Here is an 18,256-nt window from a genome sequence, read left to right on the forward strand (position 1 = left end):
ATTTACCTCAACATGCCCCCGGAGAAGGCAGAGTAACGACACCAGCCTTTTAGCGGGGCTGACAGACTGACTACAACGCTCGCGTCGATAAATTAATTTCGTTATTAAAAATGACACACTGCTCGCGCTGCATTTAACTAACGTCTAGAAGTCAGTTCTATTTGTGAAACTCTTCTTATGTTTCCCCATCTGAGCTCAGAGTAGATGAGAGATGTAATGTTTGTCTCTGTTGTGTTGAAGACCAATCAAGCAGGAGAGACCAGCCTCCCCTGTTCCCAGCTGTGTGTCCATGAAGAGTGACTGGTCTATGGAACAACCTTTACAGTTTAGAGAGGGAGACTTTTCTACTGAACAAAGGTAAGAAGAACTCATGGGTCCTGGTCAGTGAGTTAAACAACACTGTCTCTAGTCATTTCTCCTCTCCCATTTTCCCATTTATTGTTGTTGTTTTCATAATCCATAGGCTAATCCTTTTGTCCATTTTCATAGTCCTAAAACAATATTAAACAAACACAACATTCCCTCTGTGTGTGTGTGTGTGTGTGTGTGTGTGTGTGTGTGTGTGTGTGTGTGTACTCCCTGGATGAGGAGATGTAATCTCATGTTTTGTCCACAGAAACCAACAGGAGAGATCAGAGTCAGAGATTCTCAGTGGTCAGTCTTCCCAGAGTCATCAAACAGACCTGGCCTCCATATTCAGTGTATGTGGTCCTGTTATGTACATTTGTTTTTGTTTACCTCAAGTAAAGTTGATCTGTCAATCATTCATTAATGTGTTAATGAGAAAGCATTTATTCTCTTGCTTAACTTATTTACTTTATTTATTTCAGTTGCTTGAAGAGAAAATTATGACATTTGTGAAGAACGAGCTGAAGATGTTCAAGAGGATTCTTAGTCCAGAACTCCCAGAAGGCTTTGAGAGTCAGAAGCAGGATAAGGAAGTGGTGGATGCTGAAGATGAGAAGCAGGAGAGCAGTGCCAGAGAGGGGCTCTGAAGATCACACTGCACATCCTGAGGAAAATGAACCAGAAGGAGCTTGCTGACACACTGGAGAAATGTAAGATCTGTCTGCCTCATGTTGAATGATGTTTTATAACATTTAAAAGCTGTAGCTAAAGTACAGCTAAAGTAGCTGTGTAACTCAATGATATTGTAGCAGCCTTAACACAACACCTAGTGACCTCATCAAGTAGCAGCAGGGATGTGTTGTGGTGATTCATTTAGAGAGAGAGAACATTAATAATACCATCAATAATACCAATAATAATATAATCAGTCACACCAGTCTGTAATGCATTATGAAAACATTTACACATTTATACAGTCAGTTTAGAGAATAAATTATTATAATTTAAAACTTTATAACAGTCCTACAATACTGTAGACATTAAAACAGACGTAATATTAATATCCTCTGTGTTATTTCTAGATTCAGATGAGCTTGCTGTGATTTGCCAACGTGAACTCAAATCTAATCTAAAGAAGAAGTTTCAATGTGTATTTGAGGGGATCGCTAAACAAGGAAACCCAACACTTCTCAATAAGATCTACACAGAGCTCTACATCACAGAGGGTGGAACAGGAGAGGTCAATAATGAACATGAGCTGAGACAGATTGAGACAACAACCAGGAAACAAGCAAGACCAGAGACTGCAATCAAATGTAACGACATCTTCAAACCCTTAACTGGACAAGACAAACCTATCAGAACTGTGCTGACAAAGGGAGTCGCTGGCATTGGAAAAACAGTCTCTGTGCAGAAGTTCATTCTGGACTGGGCTGAAGGAAAAGCAAATCAGGATGTCCAATTTGTATTTTCATTCCCTTTTCGGGAGCTGAATTTGATGAAAGGGGACAAACACACTTTCATTGAACTTCTTAATCACTTCTCAATGGAAACCAAACAATCAGGAATCTCCATCTACAACAAGTACAAAGTTCTGTTCATCTTTGATGGTCTGGATGAGTGCCGACTGCCCCTAGACTTCCAGAAGAACAAGATCTGTTGGGACGTCACAGAGTCAACCTCAGTGGATGTTCTGCTGACAAATCTCATCAAGGGAAATCTGCTTCCCTCTGCTCTCCTCTGGATAACTACCCGACCTGCAGCAGCCAATAAGATCCCTTCATGGTGTGTTGACCAGGTGACAGAGGTACGAGGGTTCAATGACCCACAGAAGGAGGAGTACTTCAGGAAGAGATTCAGTGATGAGGACCTGGCCAGCAGAATCATCTCACACATAAAGACATCAAGGAGCCTCCACATCATGTGCCACATTCCAGTCTTCTGTTGGATTTCTGCAACAGTCCTTGAACACATGCTGAAACACAAGAGAGAAGAGATGCCCAAGACTCTGACTGAGATGTACACACACCTTGTGGTGTTTCATACCAAACAGAAGAATGAAAAGTATCTTGGGAAAGAAGAGACAGGTCCACACTGGAATAAAGAGAGCATTCTGTCACTGGGAAAACTGGCTTTTCAACAGCTTGTGAATGGCAATCTGATTTTCTATGAAGAAGACCTGAACGATGCTGGCATTGATGTTAATGAAGCCTCTGTGTACTCAGGATTGTGCACACAGCTCTTTAAAGAGGAATGTGGGCTGTACCAGGACAAGGTGTACTGCTTTGTTCATCTGAGCATTCAGGAGTTTCTGGCTGCTGTATATGTGTTCCTCTCTTTCATCAACAACAAAGAGAATGTAATGGACAAACTGCAAACAAAGTCCATTATCTTTTCTCTGCTGTTCAATGACAATCCTGAATTTACTGTCTACAGGAGTGCTGTGGATAAAGCCTTACAAAGTGAGACGGGAAACCTGGACCTTTTCCTCCGCTTCCTTCTAGGCCTCTCACTGGAGTCCAATCAGAAGTACTTACGAGGTCTACTGACAAAGACAAGAAGCAGCTCACAGAGCCATGAAGAAACAGTCAAGTACATCAAGAAGAAGATCAGGGAGAATCCGTCTCCAGAGAGGAGCATCAATCTGTTCCACTGTCTGAATGAACTGAATGACCATTCTCTAGTGGAGGAGATCCAAAGATACCTGAGATCAGGAAGTCTCTCAAAACCCAACCTGTCACCTGCACAGTGGTCAGCTCTGGTCTTTGTGTTGCTGACTTCAGAAAAGGAGCTGGATGTGTTTGACCTGAAGAAATACTCCAGATCAGAGGAAGGTCTTCTGAGGCTGCTGCCAGTGGTCAAAGCCTCCAGAGCTGCTCTGTGAGTAAATAAAATGACATTTATGAACTAATCATACGTATGTATTGAAAAACATATTGAATCAATTCATTGATGTTCACATTAGTATAACAATATGACCACACAATCCTAGGAGACGGAAGATGAATCTATATGTTGTTTGGGAGAATAAACCAAATGCATCTACCATTGTCCTTCTACACTACTGGTGTTAAATTAACAGTGTGTTTGTGAAGTCATGATGATCTCTTTGTCAGGCTGTCAGGCTGTGGAGTCACAGAGGAAGGCTGTGCTTCTCTGGTCTCAGCTCTGGAGTCAAACCCATCACACCTGAGAGAGCTGGATCTGAGTAACAATGACCTGAAGGATTCAGGAGTGAAGCTGCTCTCTGCTGGACTGGGGAATCCCCACTGTAAACTGGAGACTCTGAGGTCAGTATTCCTGTAGTTGGTCAACAAGTGATAACTGTTCACCAGATCCACATGTGTTTACAAGGCACACATAGTCCATACCATATGTGTTTGGACAGTGAAGCTTACAGTTTTAAATTTGGTGCTATGCTCCAGCGTTTTGGATTTGACATATAATGTTTCAAATTAGGCAACAGTACAGAATGTCACATTTTATTTGAGGTCAATTGTTAATCTGTTATTGGTAATGGTGAGAGGTTAGTATGTTTTGTTGTAGCCTCTGTTATTGTTAATGGTGAGAAGTTAGTATGTTTTGTTGTAGTCTCTGTTATTGGTAATGGTGAGAGGTTAGCATGTTTTGTTGTAGTCTCTGTTATTGGTAATGGTGAGAGGTTAGTATGTTTTGTTGTAGCCTCTGTAACTTTCTCACTCATCATTATTCATGAATCATTCATGATTTTTCTCAATTATGGCAGTCACCGGCTGATGTAGTCATTGTGTTAAAAGAATATGGGACCAAATAATAAACTTTTGACAACTTTAATACACTATACGTTAATTGGTCAGAATATTTAAATGGTGGGACATAAAGTGAATAAAATGGCACTTCAATCATTCCTGGATAAGTGTGCATGGACCACCCCAGAAATTGTACACTGACAATGGAGGAGAATTCAATAATAATGAAATAAGAGAAATGGCAGAGAAATTCAACATGGAAGTAAAGACAACTGCTGCATCCAGTCCATGGCGCAATGGACTTGTGGAGAGACATAATCAGACACTCAGAGATTATGCTGAAAGTGAAGCAAGACAACTGCTGCATCCAGTCCATGGAGCAATGGACTTGTGGAGAGACACAATCAAATCAAATTTATTTATATAGCCCTTCGTACATCAGCTGATATCTCAAAGTGCTGTACAGAAACCCAGCCTAAAACCCCAAACAGCAAGCAATGCAGGTGTAGAAGCACGGTGGCTAGGAAAAACTCCCTAGAAAGGCCAAAACCTAGGAAGAAACCTAGAGAGGAACCAGACTATGTGGGGTGGCCAGTCCTCTTCTGGCTGTGCCGGGTGGAGATTATAACAGTACATGGCCAAGATGTTCAAATGGTTATAAATGACCAGCATGGTCGAATAATAATAAGGCAGAACAGTTGAAACTGGAGCAGCAGCACGGCCAGGTGGACTGGGGACAGCAAGGAGTCATCATGTCAGGTAGTCCTGGGGCATGGTCCTAGGGCTCAGGTCCTCCGAGAGAGAGAAATAAAGAGAGAATTAGAGAGAGCATATGTGGGGTGGCCAGTCCTCTTCTGGCTGTGCCGGGTGGAGATTATAACAGAACATGGCCAAGATGTTCAAATGTTCATAAATGACCAGCATGGTCGAATAATAATAAGGCAGAACAGTTGAAACTGGAGCAGCAGCACGGCCAGGTGGACTGGGGACAGCAAGGAGCCATCACGTCAGACAGTCCCGGGGCATGGTCCTAGGGCCCAGGTCCTCCGAGAGAGAGAAAGAAAGAGAGAAGGAGAGAATTAGAGAACGCACACTTAGATTCACACAGGACACCGAATAGGACAGGAGAAGTACTCCAGATATAACAAACTGACCATAGCCCCGACACATAAACTACTGCAGCATAAATACTGGAGGCTGAGACAGGAGGGGTCAGGAGACACTGTGGCCCCATCCGAGGACACCCCGGACAGGGCCAAACAGGAAGGATATAACCCCACCCACTTTGCCAAAGCACAGCCCCCACACCACTAGAGGATATCTTCAACCACCAACTTACCATCCTGAGACAAGGCTGAGTATAGCCCCACAAAGATCTCTGCCATGGCACAACCCAAGGGCGCCACCCAGACAGGATGACCACAACAGTGAATCAACCCACTCAGGTGACGCACCCCTTCCAGGGACGGCATGAGAGATCCCCAGTAAGCCAGTGACTCAGCCCCTGTAATAGGGTTAGAGGCAGAGAATCCCAGTGGAAAGAGGGGAACCGGCCAGGCAGAGACAGTTGCTCCAGAGCCTTTCCGTTCACCTTCCCACTCCTGGGCCAGACTACACTCAATCATATGACCCACTGAAGAGATGAGTCTTCAGTAAAGACTTAAAGGTTGAGAACGAGTTTGCGTCTCTGACATGGGTAGGCAGACCGTTCCATAAAAATGGAGCTCTATAGGAGAAAGCCCTGCCTCCAGCTGTTTGCTTAGAAATTCTAGGGACAATTAGGAGGCCTGCGTCTTGTGACCGTAGCGTACGTGTAGGTATGTACGGCAGGACCAAATCAGAGAGATAGGTAGGAGCAAGCCCATGTAATGCTTTGTAGGTTAGCAGTAAAACCTGAAATCAGCCCTTGCTTTGACAGGAAGCCAGTGTAGAGAGGCTAGCACTGGAGTAATATGATCAATTTTTTGGCTCTAGTCAGGATTCTAGCAGCCGTATTTAGCACTAACTGAAGTTTATTTAGTGCTTTATCCGGTAGCCGGAAAATAGAGCATTGCAGTAGTCTAACCTAGAAGTGACAAAAGCATGGATTAATTTTCTGCATCATTTTTGGACAGAAAGTTTCTGATTTTTGCAATGTTACGTAGATGGAAAAAAGCTGTCCTTGAAATGGTCTTGATATGTTCTTCAAACGAGAGATCAGGGTCCAGAGTAACGCCGAGGTCCTTCACAGTTTTATTTGAGACGACTGTACAACCATTAAGATTAATTGTCAGATTCAACAGAAGATCTCTTTGTTTCTTGGGACCTAGAACAAGCATCTCTGTTTTGTCCGAGTTTAAAAGTAGAAAGTTTGCAGCCATCCACTTCCTTATGTCTGAAACACATGCTTCTAGCAAGGGCAATTTTGGGGCTTCACCATGTTTCATTGAAATGTACAGCTGTGTGTCATCCGCATAGCAGTGAAAGTTAACATTATGCTCTGGATAAGAGCGTCTGCTAAATGACTTAAATGTAAATGTAAATGTTTTCGAATAACATCCCCAAGAAGTAAAATATATAGTGAAAACAATAGTGGTCCTAAAACGGAACCTTGAGGAACACCGAAATATACAGTTGATTTGTCAGAGGACAAACCATTCACAGAGACAAACTGATATCTTTCCGACAGATAAGATCTAAACCAGGCCAGAACTTGTCCGTGTAGACCAATTTGGGTTTCCAATCTCTCCAAAAGAATGTGGTGATCGATGGTATCAAAAGCAGCACTAAGGTCTAGGAGCACGAGGACAGATGCAGAGCCTCGGTCCGATGCCATTAAAATGTAATTTACCACCTTCACAAGTGCCGTCTCAGTGCTATGATGGGGTCTAAAACCAGACTGAAGCATTTCGTATACATTGTTTGTCTTCAGGAAGGCAGTAAGTTGCTGCGCAACAGCCTTTTCTAAAATTTTGGAGAGGAATGGAAGATTCGATATAGGCCGATAGTTTTTTATATTTTCTGGGTCAAGGTTTGGCTTTTTCAAGAGAGGCTTTATTACTGCCACTTTTAGTGAGTTTGGTACACATCCGGTGGATAGAGAGACGTTTATTATGTTCAACATAGGAGGGCCAAGCACAGGAAGCAGCTCTTTCAGTAGTTTAGTTGGAATAGGGTGCAGTATGCAGCTTGAAGGTTTAGAGGCCATGATTATTTTCATCATTGTGTCAAGAGATATAGTACTAAAACACTTGAGCGTCTCTCTTGATCCTAGGTCCTGGGAGAGTTGTGCAGACTCAGGACAACTGAGCTTTGAAGGAATACGCAGATTTAAAGAGGAGTCCGTAATTTGCTTTCTAATAATCATAATCTTTTCCTCAAAGAAGTTCATGAAATTATCACTGCTAAAGTGAAAGTCATCCTCTCTTGGGGAATGCTGCTTTTTAGTTAGCTTTGCGACAGTATCAAAAAGGAATTTCGGATTGTTCTTATTTTCCTCAATTAAGTTAGAAAAATAGGATGATCGAGCAGCAGTAAGGGCTCTTCGGTACTGCACGGTACTGCCTTTCCAAGCTAGTCGGAAGACTTCCAGTTTGGTGTGGCACCATTTCCGTCCCAATTTTCTGGAAGCTTGCTTCAGAGCTCGGGTATTTTCTGTGTACCAGGGAGCTAGTTTCTTATGAGAAATATTTTTAGTTTTTAGGGGTGCAACTGCATCTAGGGTATTGCGCAAGGTTAAATTGAGTTCCTCAGTAAGGTGGTTAACTGATTTTTGTCCTCTGGCGTCCTTGGGTAGACAGAGGGAATCTGGAAGGACATCAAGGAATCTTTGTGTTGTCTGTGAATTTATAGCACATCATTTTATGTTCCCTGGTTGGGGTCTGAGCAGATTATTTGTTGCAATTGCAAACGTAATAAAATAGTGGTCCGATAGTCCAGGATTATGAGGAAAAACATTAAGATCCACAACATTTATTCCACGGGACAAAACTAGGTCCAGAGTATGACTGTGACAGTGAGTGGGTCCAGAGACATGTTGGACGAAACCCACTGAGTCGATGATGGCTCCGAAAGCCTTTTGGAGTGGGTCTGTGGACTTTTCCATGTGAATATTAAAGTCACCAAAGATTAGAATATTATCTGCTATGACTACAAGGTCCGATAGGAATTCAGGGAACTCAATGAGGAACGCTGTATATGGCCCAGGAGGCCTGTAAACAGTAGCTATAAAAAGTGATTGAGTAGGCTGCATAGCTTTCATGACTAGAAGCTCAAAAGACGAGAACGTCGTTTTTTTTTTTGTAAATTGAAATTTGCTATCGTAAATGTTAGCAACATCTCCGCCTTTGCGGGATGCACGGGGGATATGGTCACTAGTGTAGCCAGGAGGTGAGGCCTCATTTAACACAGTAAATTCATCAGGCTTAAGCCATGTTTCAGTCAGTCCAATCACATCAAGATTATGATCAGTGATTAGTTCATTGACTATAATTCCCGTTGAAGTAAGGGATCTAACATTAAGTAGCCCTATTTTGAGATGTGAGGTATCATGATCTCTTTCAATAATGACAGGAATGGAGGTGGTCTTTAACCTAGTGAGATTGCTAAGGCGAACACCGCCATGATTAGTTTTGCCCAACCTAGGTCGAGGCACAGACACGGTCTCAATGGTGATAGCTGAGCTGACTACACTGACTGTGCTAGTGGCAGACTCCACTATGCTGGCAGGCTGGCTAACAGCCTGCTGCCTGGCCTGCACCCTATTTCATTGTGGAGCTAGAGGAGTTAGAGCCCTGTCTATGTTGGTAGATAAGATGAGAGCACCCCTCTAGCTAGGATGGAGTCCGTCACTCCTCAGCAGGTCAGGCTTGGTCCTGTTTGTGGGTGAGTCCCAGAAAGAGGGCCAATTATCTACAAATTCTATCTTTTGGGAGGGGCAGAAAACAGTTTTCAACCAGCGATTGAGTTGTGAGACTCTGCTGTAGAGCTCATCACTCCCCCTAACTGGGAGGGGGCCAGAGACAATTACTCGATGCCGACACATCTTTCTAGCTGATATGCACGCAGAAGCTATGTTGCGCTTGGTGATCTCTGACTGTTTCATCCTAACATCGTTGGTGCCGACGTGGATAACAATATCTCTATACTCTCTACACTCGCCAGTTTTAGCTTTAGCCAGCAGCATCTTCAGATTAGCCTTAACGTCGGTAGCCCTGCCCCCTGGTAAACAGTGTATGATCGCTGGATGATTCGTTTTAAGTCTAATACTGCGGGTAATGGAGTCACCATAGAGTTTTCAATTTGTCAGAGCTAATGGTGGGAAGCTTTGGTTGACAATCAGACACTCAGAGATTATGCTTAAAGTGAAGCAAGACAATGGATGTGACTGGAGAACAGCCCTAGATTGGGCTTTGATGGCAAAAAACTCAATACACAATGTTCATAGTTACAGCACCTTTCAGCACTAGAAGGGACCAGTGTGAGGGCATGGGGGTGGGACAGCACCTTTCAGCACTAGAAGGGACCAGTGTGAGGGCATGGGGGTGGGACAGCACCTTTCAGCACTAGAAGGGACCAGTGTGAGGGCATGGGGTGGGACAGCACCTTTCAGCACTAGAAGGGACCAGTGTGAGGGCATGGGGGTGGGACAGCACCTTTCAGCACTAGAAGGGACCAGTGTGAGGGCATGGGGGTGGGACAGCACCTTTCAGCACTAGAAGGGACCAGTGTGAGGGCATGGGGGTGGGACAGCACCTTTCAGCACTAGAAGGAGCAGTGTGAGGGCATGGGGTGGGACAGCACCTTTCAGCACTAGAAGGGAGCAGTGTGAGGGCATGGGGGTGGGACAGCACCTTTCAGCACTAGAAGGGACCAGTGTGAGGGCATGGGGTGGGACAGCACCTTTCAGCACTAGAAGGGACCAGTGTGAGGGCATGGGGGTGGGACAGCACCTTTCAGCACTAGAAGGGACGAGTGTGAGGGCATGGGGGTGGGACAGCACCTTTCAGCACTAGAAGGGACCAGTATGTGGTGATATTTGTGAGGCACGAAGGCACCATTTTAAGGTGCATCACTCAAGATTGTGGAAAGTAAATGATCAACAAGATGGAGGGGCTGTTGCTGAGAATCAGCCTCCTACTGAAAATGACCAAAAAGGACACATTAACAAACACAAACCTACCAGATGTCTAATTCAATGATATAGACACTGAAACTGACACTGGAAATGGAGCAGAGACCTTCAGCCATGCCACTGGTAATACTGTTGAGGGTTCAAATGAGGAAAATGTTCAACAACAGACACATGTGTCAAGACAACATGGTTGTTCCAATCTGAAAACTGGACAAACTGATAAATACATGGACAGAGAAAGTGGTATTCCACACACAGCAACCGTCATTGGACGAGCAGGAAAAGCTAAAGGAAAACACCAGAACTGGTCCAACTTGCAGTACTCTGAACCAGCTACACTTTCTGGTACAACAGGGTCAGCTGACGTGTCACTTATCAGATTTCAACCAATGAAAAATCACAGAACACAGAATGACATTCAAAATGATGATGTACAAAAGATGTGTCATTTGACTCAGCTGAACTAGATGAGCTCAGTAATTAGAGAAAAAATTGAGTGTTTGAGGAAGTCAAAGACATTGGCCAAAAATGTGTCTCAACAAAGCAGGTGTGTCCCTTAAAGAACTGGAATAGTGCCAAACGACTCATCTAGTGGCTAGAGGTTTAGAGGACCTGGCTGCTAAACAACTCCCAAACGCCTCATCTAGTGGCTAGAGGTTTAGAAGAGTTGGCTGCTAAACAACTCCCAAAAGACTCATCTAGTGGCTAGAGGTTTAGAGGAGCTGGCTGCTAAACACCTCCCAAACGACTCATCTAGTGGCTAGAGGTTGAGAGGAGCTGGCTGCTAAACAACTCCCAAAAGACTCATCTAGTCGCTAGAGGTTTAGAGGAGGTGGCTGCTAAACAACTCCCAAAAGACTCATCTAGTGGCTAGAGGTTTAGAGGAGCTGGCTGCTAAACAACTCCCAAACGACTCATCTAGTGGCTAGAGGTTTAGAGGAGCTGGCTGCTAAACAACTCCCAAAAGACTCATCTAGTGGCTAGAGGTTTAGAGGAGCTGGCTGCTAAACAACTCCCAAAAGACTCATCTAGTGGCTAGAGGTTTAGAGGAGCTGGCTGCTAAACAACTCCCAAAAGACTCATCTAGTGGCTAGAGGTTTAGAGGAGCTGGCTGCTAAACAACTCCCAAAAGACTCATCTAGTGGCTAGAGGTTTAGAGGAGCTGAGAGTCACCTCAGAGTCACTCAGATTGCTACTGACAGTGATTTGCCAAAAACAATGGAAACTTATGTCCATAGACATCAAATCTGAAGATTGGCAGGGAACAGAGCATCAGGGGACATTCACATCTGACCTCCGCCTGAAGCTAAGGGTGAAGGAACACTGTGGGAACTAAAAAGGTGTGTCTGGCCTGGCAGGTGCATCACTCTACTGGTACAGCAAAGTCAAGGCAACAGTGCTGAGTACAGGTGGAGAAACGTCACAAGTGGATCCTGCAGTTTTCTATTGGCTTGACTGGAGGACTTGCCTGTCATGTTGATGACTTCATCGTTAGCGTCACTGTCTAAATAGATATGGTGTGGACTGTATACTCAATACAATCTAAATCTGATACCTCACTGTCTGTCTTCTGACTGATACTGCTTTTTAAACTGGTCTGGTCAGTCTACTATAATATTTGTACTATACATGTTTCTATCTACATTTTTCATTTTATGATTTGTCATTTCTAATAATGAGACATTCATTTATGAATAGATATGGCACGTTTCAGGACACTAATATATCTGAAAATGTTGAAAAAATATACTGCCACTATTTTCACCACCAGAGAATATCAGTGTGATTTTAATATGATTTGACTCTTTGCAGGCTGTCAGGCTGTCTAGTCACAGAGGAAGGCTGTGCTTCTCTGGTCTCAGCTCTGAGGTCAAACCCCTCACACCTGAAAGAGCTGGACCTGAGCTACAATCACCCAGGAGACTCAGGAGTCAGACTGCTCTCTGCTGGACTGGAGAATCCACACTGCAGACTGGAGAAACTCAAGTATGTAGAGGGTTTATGTCAATGTTCATATCAGACATGTTTGACTTAACAGGCCAGTTAAGACAAACATTCTGACCACCACTTGGACAAAGTTATATGCTGACTGTGTGTGTGTGTGTGTGTGTGTGTGTGTGTGTGTCCAGTGTGTGTGTGTCCAGTGTGTGTGTGTCCAGTGTGTGTGTCTCTGGGTCCAATGCTCAATGACACACACAGGACACACACACACTGGACACACACACACTGGGTCTGACCCTGGGTCTCGACCCCGCCCTGTGCAACTGGGTACTGGACTTCCTGACGGGCCGCCCCCAGGTGGTGAGGGTAGGCAACAACATTTCCACCCCGCTGATCCTCAACACTGGGGCCCCACAAGAGTGCGTTCTGAGCCCTCTCCTGTACTCCCTGTTCACCCACGACTGCGTGGCCACGCACGCCTCCAACTCAATCATCATGTTTGCGGACGACACAACAGTGGTAGGCTTGATTACCAACAACGACTAGACGGCCTACAGGGAGGAGGTGAGGGCCCTCGGAGTGTGGTGTCAGGAAAATAACCTCACACTCAACGTCAACAAAACTAAGGAGATGATTGTGGACTTCAGGAAACAGCAGAGGGAACACCCCCCTATCCACATCGATGGAACAGTAGTGGAGAGGGTAGCAAGTTTTAAGTTCCTCGGCGTACACATCACAGACAAACTGAATTGGTCCACCCACACAGACAGCATCGTGAAGAAGGCGCAGCAGCGCCTCTTCAACCTCAGGAGGGTGAAGAAATTCGGCCTGTCACCAAAAGCACTCACAAACTTCTACAGATGCACAATCAAGAGCATCCTGTTGGGCTGTATCACCGCCTGGTACGGCAACTGCTCCGCCCTCAACCGTAAGGCTCTCCAGAGGGTAGTGAGGTCTGCACAACGCATCACCGGGGGCAAACTACCTGCCCTCCAGGATACCTACACCACCCGATGTCACAGGAAGGCCATAAAGATCATCAAGGACAACAACCACCCGAGCCACTGCCTGTTCACCCCGCTATCATCCAGAAGGCGAGGTCAGTACAGGTGCATCAAAGCTGGGACCGAGAGACTGAAAAACAGCTTCTATCTCAAGGCCATCAGACTGTTAAACAGCCACCACTAACATTGAGTGGCTGCTGCCAACACACTGTCATTGACACTGACCCAACTCCAGCCACTTTAATAATGGGAATTGATGGGAAATGATGTAAAATATATCACTAGCCACTTTAAACAATGCTACCTAATATAATGTTTACATACCCTACATTATTCATCTCATATGTATATGTATATACTGTACTCTATATCATCTACTACATCCTTATGTAATACATGTATCACTAGCCACTTTAACTATGCCACTTTGTTTACATACTCATCTCATATGTATATACTGCACTCAATACCATCTACTGTATCTTGCCTATGCCGCTCTGTACCGTCACTCATTCATATATCTTTATGTACAGATTCCTTATCCCCTTACACTTGTGTCTATAAGGTAGTAGTTTTGGAATTGTTAGCTAGATTACTTGTTGGTTATTACTGCATTGTCAGATCTAGAAGCACAAGCATTTCGCTACACTCGCACTAACATCTGCTAACCATGTGTATGTGACAAATAAAATTAGATTTGATTTGATTTGATGGAGTTTTCAAAATAGAAGCAACTTCCTGGTTTGATTTTTCTCAGGGTTTCGCATGCAATATCAGTTCTGTTATACTCACAGACACACACACACACACACACACTGGACACACACACATACTGGACACACACACACACACACTGGACACACAGACTGGACACACACACACACTTACTGGACACACACATTCTTACCAACGCTTGACTGTGTGTGTGTGTGTGTGTGTGTGTGTGTGTGTGTGTGTGTGTGTGTGTGTGTGTGTGTGTGTGTGTGTGAGTGAGTTCAGGTGTATCCCCAATGACTGTCTGTTCTTCTGCTTACCGCTACAGTGTGGAACATGGTGGAGAGAACACAATGAAACCTGGACTTAGAAAATGTGAGTATTGACTGCTGTGAAGAATATGACTAAGAATAAGTCTTAATTCAAGTTAAGTCAAAGTCAAAGACCACCATCATTACTTACTTGGTTATATTAAATATCAGCTGTAGTTCCACAGAAGCAGAAATCAGGGACACCAACGTTTACAAAGAGTTGCTTTATGTGTGTGTGTGTGTGTGTGTGTGTGTGTGTGTGTGTGTGTGTGTGTGTGTGTGTGTGTGTAATTAATAGGAATAAGTGTGTTTTATATTACCATACACTATAACATATGATCATTCAACAAGTCTCAAGTTACCTTAACTTCTCCTTTTGATACCTAGAAACATCTACATTAAATGAATTTGTGAAAAGTGAGTTAACATTCTAATGTGAATGATGATGATTTCTAATATTGTGTCTGGTTTCATCCATCAGATGTCTGTGATCTCACACTGGACCCAAACACAGTAGACAGATGCCTCTCTCTGTCTGAGGAGAACAGAAAGGTGACATGTAGGACAGAGGAGCAGCCGTATCCTGATCACCCAGAGAGATTTGAGGACTGTGGACAGGTGCTGTGTAGAGAGGGTCTGACTGGGCGCTGTTACTGGGAGGTAGAGTGGAGTGGGAGAGGGGCTGATATAGGAGTGACATATAAAGGAATCAGCAGGAGAGGAAGGGGTGATGACTGTTGTCTTGGAAACAATGACAAGTCCTGGAGTCTGTTCTGCTTTGACAACAGTTACATTGCCTGTCACAATGATAATCTCACTACCATAGACGTCCCCTCCTCCAGCCCCCACAGAGTAGGAGTGTATCTGGACTGGCCAGCCGGCACTCTGTCCTTCTATAGAGCCTCCTCTGACACACTGACCCACCTGATCACATTCACCTCCACATTCACTGAGCCCCTCTATCCAGGGTTTTGGATTTATGGTGACTCCTCAGTGTTGATGGTATTTCAGTGTCCCTGAAATAATAACGGACACACACACACACACACACACACTGGACACACAAACACACACTGAACACACACACACTGAATACACACACACACACACACACACACTGGACACACAAACACACACTGAACACACACACACTGAATACACACACACACACGCTGGACAAAAAACACACACACACACACACTAGACACACTGAACACACACACACACACTGGACACACACACACACACACTGAACACAAACACACACACGCTGGACAAACACACACACACACACTGGACAAAAACACACACACACACACTAGACACACTGAACACACACACACACTGACACACACACACTGAACACACACACACACACACGCTGGACAAACACACACACACACACTGGACAAAAACACACACACACATACTAGACACACTGAACACACACACACACACTGGACACACACACACACACACACTGAACACAAACACACACACTGAACACACACACACACACACACACAAACACACACACACACACTGGACAAACACACACACACTGGACAAACACACACACACACACTGGACAAACACACACACATACACTGGACACACACACACTGAACACACACACACACTGACACACACACACACACACTGGACACACACACACTGAACACACACACACACTGGACACACACACTGAACACACAAACACACACTCCTCAGTGTCCCTGTAAATAATAATGGTGGTTTGGTGACTCAGTGATATACACAGACAAACACTGGACACACACAGACACACACACACACATACACACACTGAACACACACACACACACACACACTGAACACACACACACTGGACACAGACATACATGCTGGACACACACATACACACACGCTGGACACACACATACACACACGCTGGACACACACACACACGCTGGGCACACACACACACACGCTGGGCACACACACACACACGCTGGGCACACACACACACACGCTGGGCACACACACACACACACACTGGACACACACACACACACTGGACACACACACACACACTGGACACACACACACACTGGACACACACACACACACGCTGGACACAGACACACACGCTGGACACACACACATGCTGGACACACACACACACACACACACACACATACTGGACACACACACACATACTGGACACACAGACACATACTGGACACAGACACACACACACACTGGACAAACACACACACACACACAGGACACACACACACACAGGACACACACACACACAGGACACACACACACACACACAGGACACACAGGACACACACACACACACGCTGGACACACACACACACACACACGCCTGGACACACACACACACACACACTGGACACACACACACACACACACACACACACACTGGACACACACACACACACACACTGGACACATACACACACTGGACACACACACACACTGGACACAGACACACACACACACACATGCTGGACACACACACACACCTGCTGGACACACATACTGGACACACACACACACACACACACTGGACTCAGACATACACTGGACACACACACACACTGGACACACACACACGCTGGACACACACACACACGCTGGACACACACACACACGCTGGACACACACACACACCTGCTGGACACACATACTGGACACACACACACACACACTGGACTCAGACATACACTGGACACACACACACACTGGACACACACACACACGCTGGACACACACACACACGCTGGACACACACACACACACACATTCTGGACACACACACACATGCGCGTCTTTCTATAGTTGTGAGGACCTCTTACAACAACACTGTTAAAATACCAATGTGATCATGTGTTGTCTTTTATGTTGAAAAACAAATTGTATAATTATATATGGACATACGCTCCATAGTTGTACAAGTATACAAGGATATATTGTACTTTTCATAATAAAACATACTTGAAACAAGAAAAGGCTGTTAATTGTGAAAACAGTTTGTTTATTGATTTTACGTTTCCTCTGTCAGGTTGATGTTAACCTGCGACTGGTTGAAACATGAAACAAATATGAAATGAAATACAAAACAATTAAATATGTGGAATAGAATTAAACAAATTGTACAACAGAGTGATGTAATGCAGGGTTACTATAGCAACAGAGTGTTGTGATGCAGGGTCACTATAGCAACATAGTGTTGTAATGCAGGGTCACTATAGCAACAGTGTTGTGATGCAGGGTCACTATAGCAACATAGTGTTGTAATGCAGGGTCACTATAGCAACAGAGTGTTGTGATGCAGGGTCACAAAAGCAACATAGTGTTGTGATGCAGGGTCACTATAGCAACAGAGTATTGTAATGCAGGGTCACTATAGCAACATAGTGTTGTAATGCAGGGTTACTACAGTTCTCTCTGCTCTCTCTTCTCTGCTCTCTTTCTGCTCTCTCTTTCTGCTCTCTATTCTGCTCTCTCTCTCCCTCTGCTCTATTTATTTTCTCTGTTCTCTGCTCTCTCCCTGCTCTCTCAGCCTGCTCTCTGCTCTCTCTGTTCTCTGCTCTGCTGCTCTCCTCTCTGTTCTCTCTGCTCTCTCACTCTCTCTTTGCTTTCTCAGCCTGCTCTCTGCGCTCCCTCTCTCTCCCACACTCTCTGCTCTCTCTTTCTCCCACACACTCTGCTCTCTCTCCCACACTCTCTGCTCTCTCTCTGCTCCCTCTCTCTCACACTCTCCTCTGCTCTCTCTCTCTCTCTCTCTCTGCTCTCTCTCTGCTCTCTCTCTCCCACACTTTCTGCTCTCTCTCTGCTCTCTCTTCCTGCTCTCTCTCTGCCACACTCTGCTCTCTCTCTCCCACACTCTGCTCTCTCTCTCTCCCACACTTTCTGCTCTTGCTATCTCTCACTTTCTCTATCATAACAGTGGTGCAGTTTGGACAATCACCACTTGATGGCAGTGTTAAACCAGAAGTGATGAAAAGAACATCACTGCAGAGAGAGAGAGAGAGAGAGAGTCTAATATACTGACATACAGTAACATTCAGAAAGTATTCAGACCCC

The 18,256-nt window shown here is 44.8% G+C and overlaps 1 protein-coding gene across 1 annotated transcript; it reads left to right on the forward strand.

Moving 5' to 3' along the window:
* Window positions 1–240: 240 nt before the first annotated feature.
* Window positions 241–17,178, forward strand: LOC135570220 (NLR family CARD domain-containing protein 3-like). The gene is given in 9 exon segments (XM_065016334.1): window positions 241–357; window positions 617–701; window positions 831–987; window positions 990–1,058; window positions 1,437–3,228; window positions 3,465–3,638; window positions 12,001–12,174; window positions 14,176–14,222; window positions 14,640–17,178. Coding segments are annotated over 9 exon segments (3,105 nt in total). The 5' UTR covers window positions 241–289; the 3' UTR covers window positions 15,179–17,178.
* Window positions 17,179–18,256: the final 1,078 nt, after the last annotated feature.

Source organism: Oncorhynchus nerka, unplaced genomic scaffold (assembly GCF_034236695.1).
Source record: "Oncorhynchus nerka isolate Pitt River unplaced genomic scaffold, Oner_Uvic_2.0 unplaced_scaffold_1012, whole genome shotgun sequence".
Lineage (NCBI taxonomy): Eukaryota > Metazoa > Chordata > Actinopteri > Salmoniformes > Salmonidae > Oncorhynchus > Oncorhynchus nerka.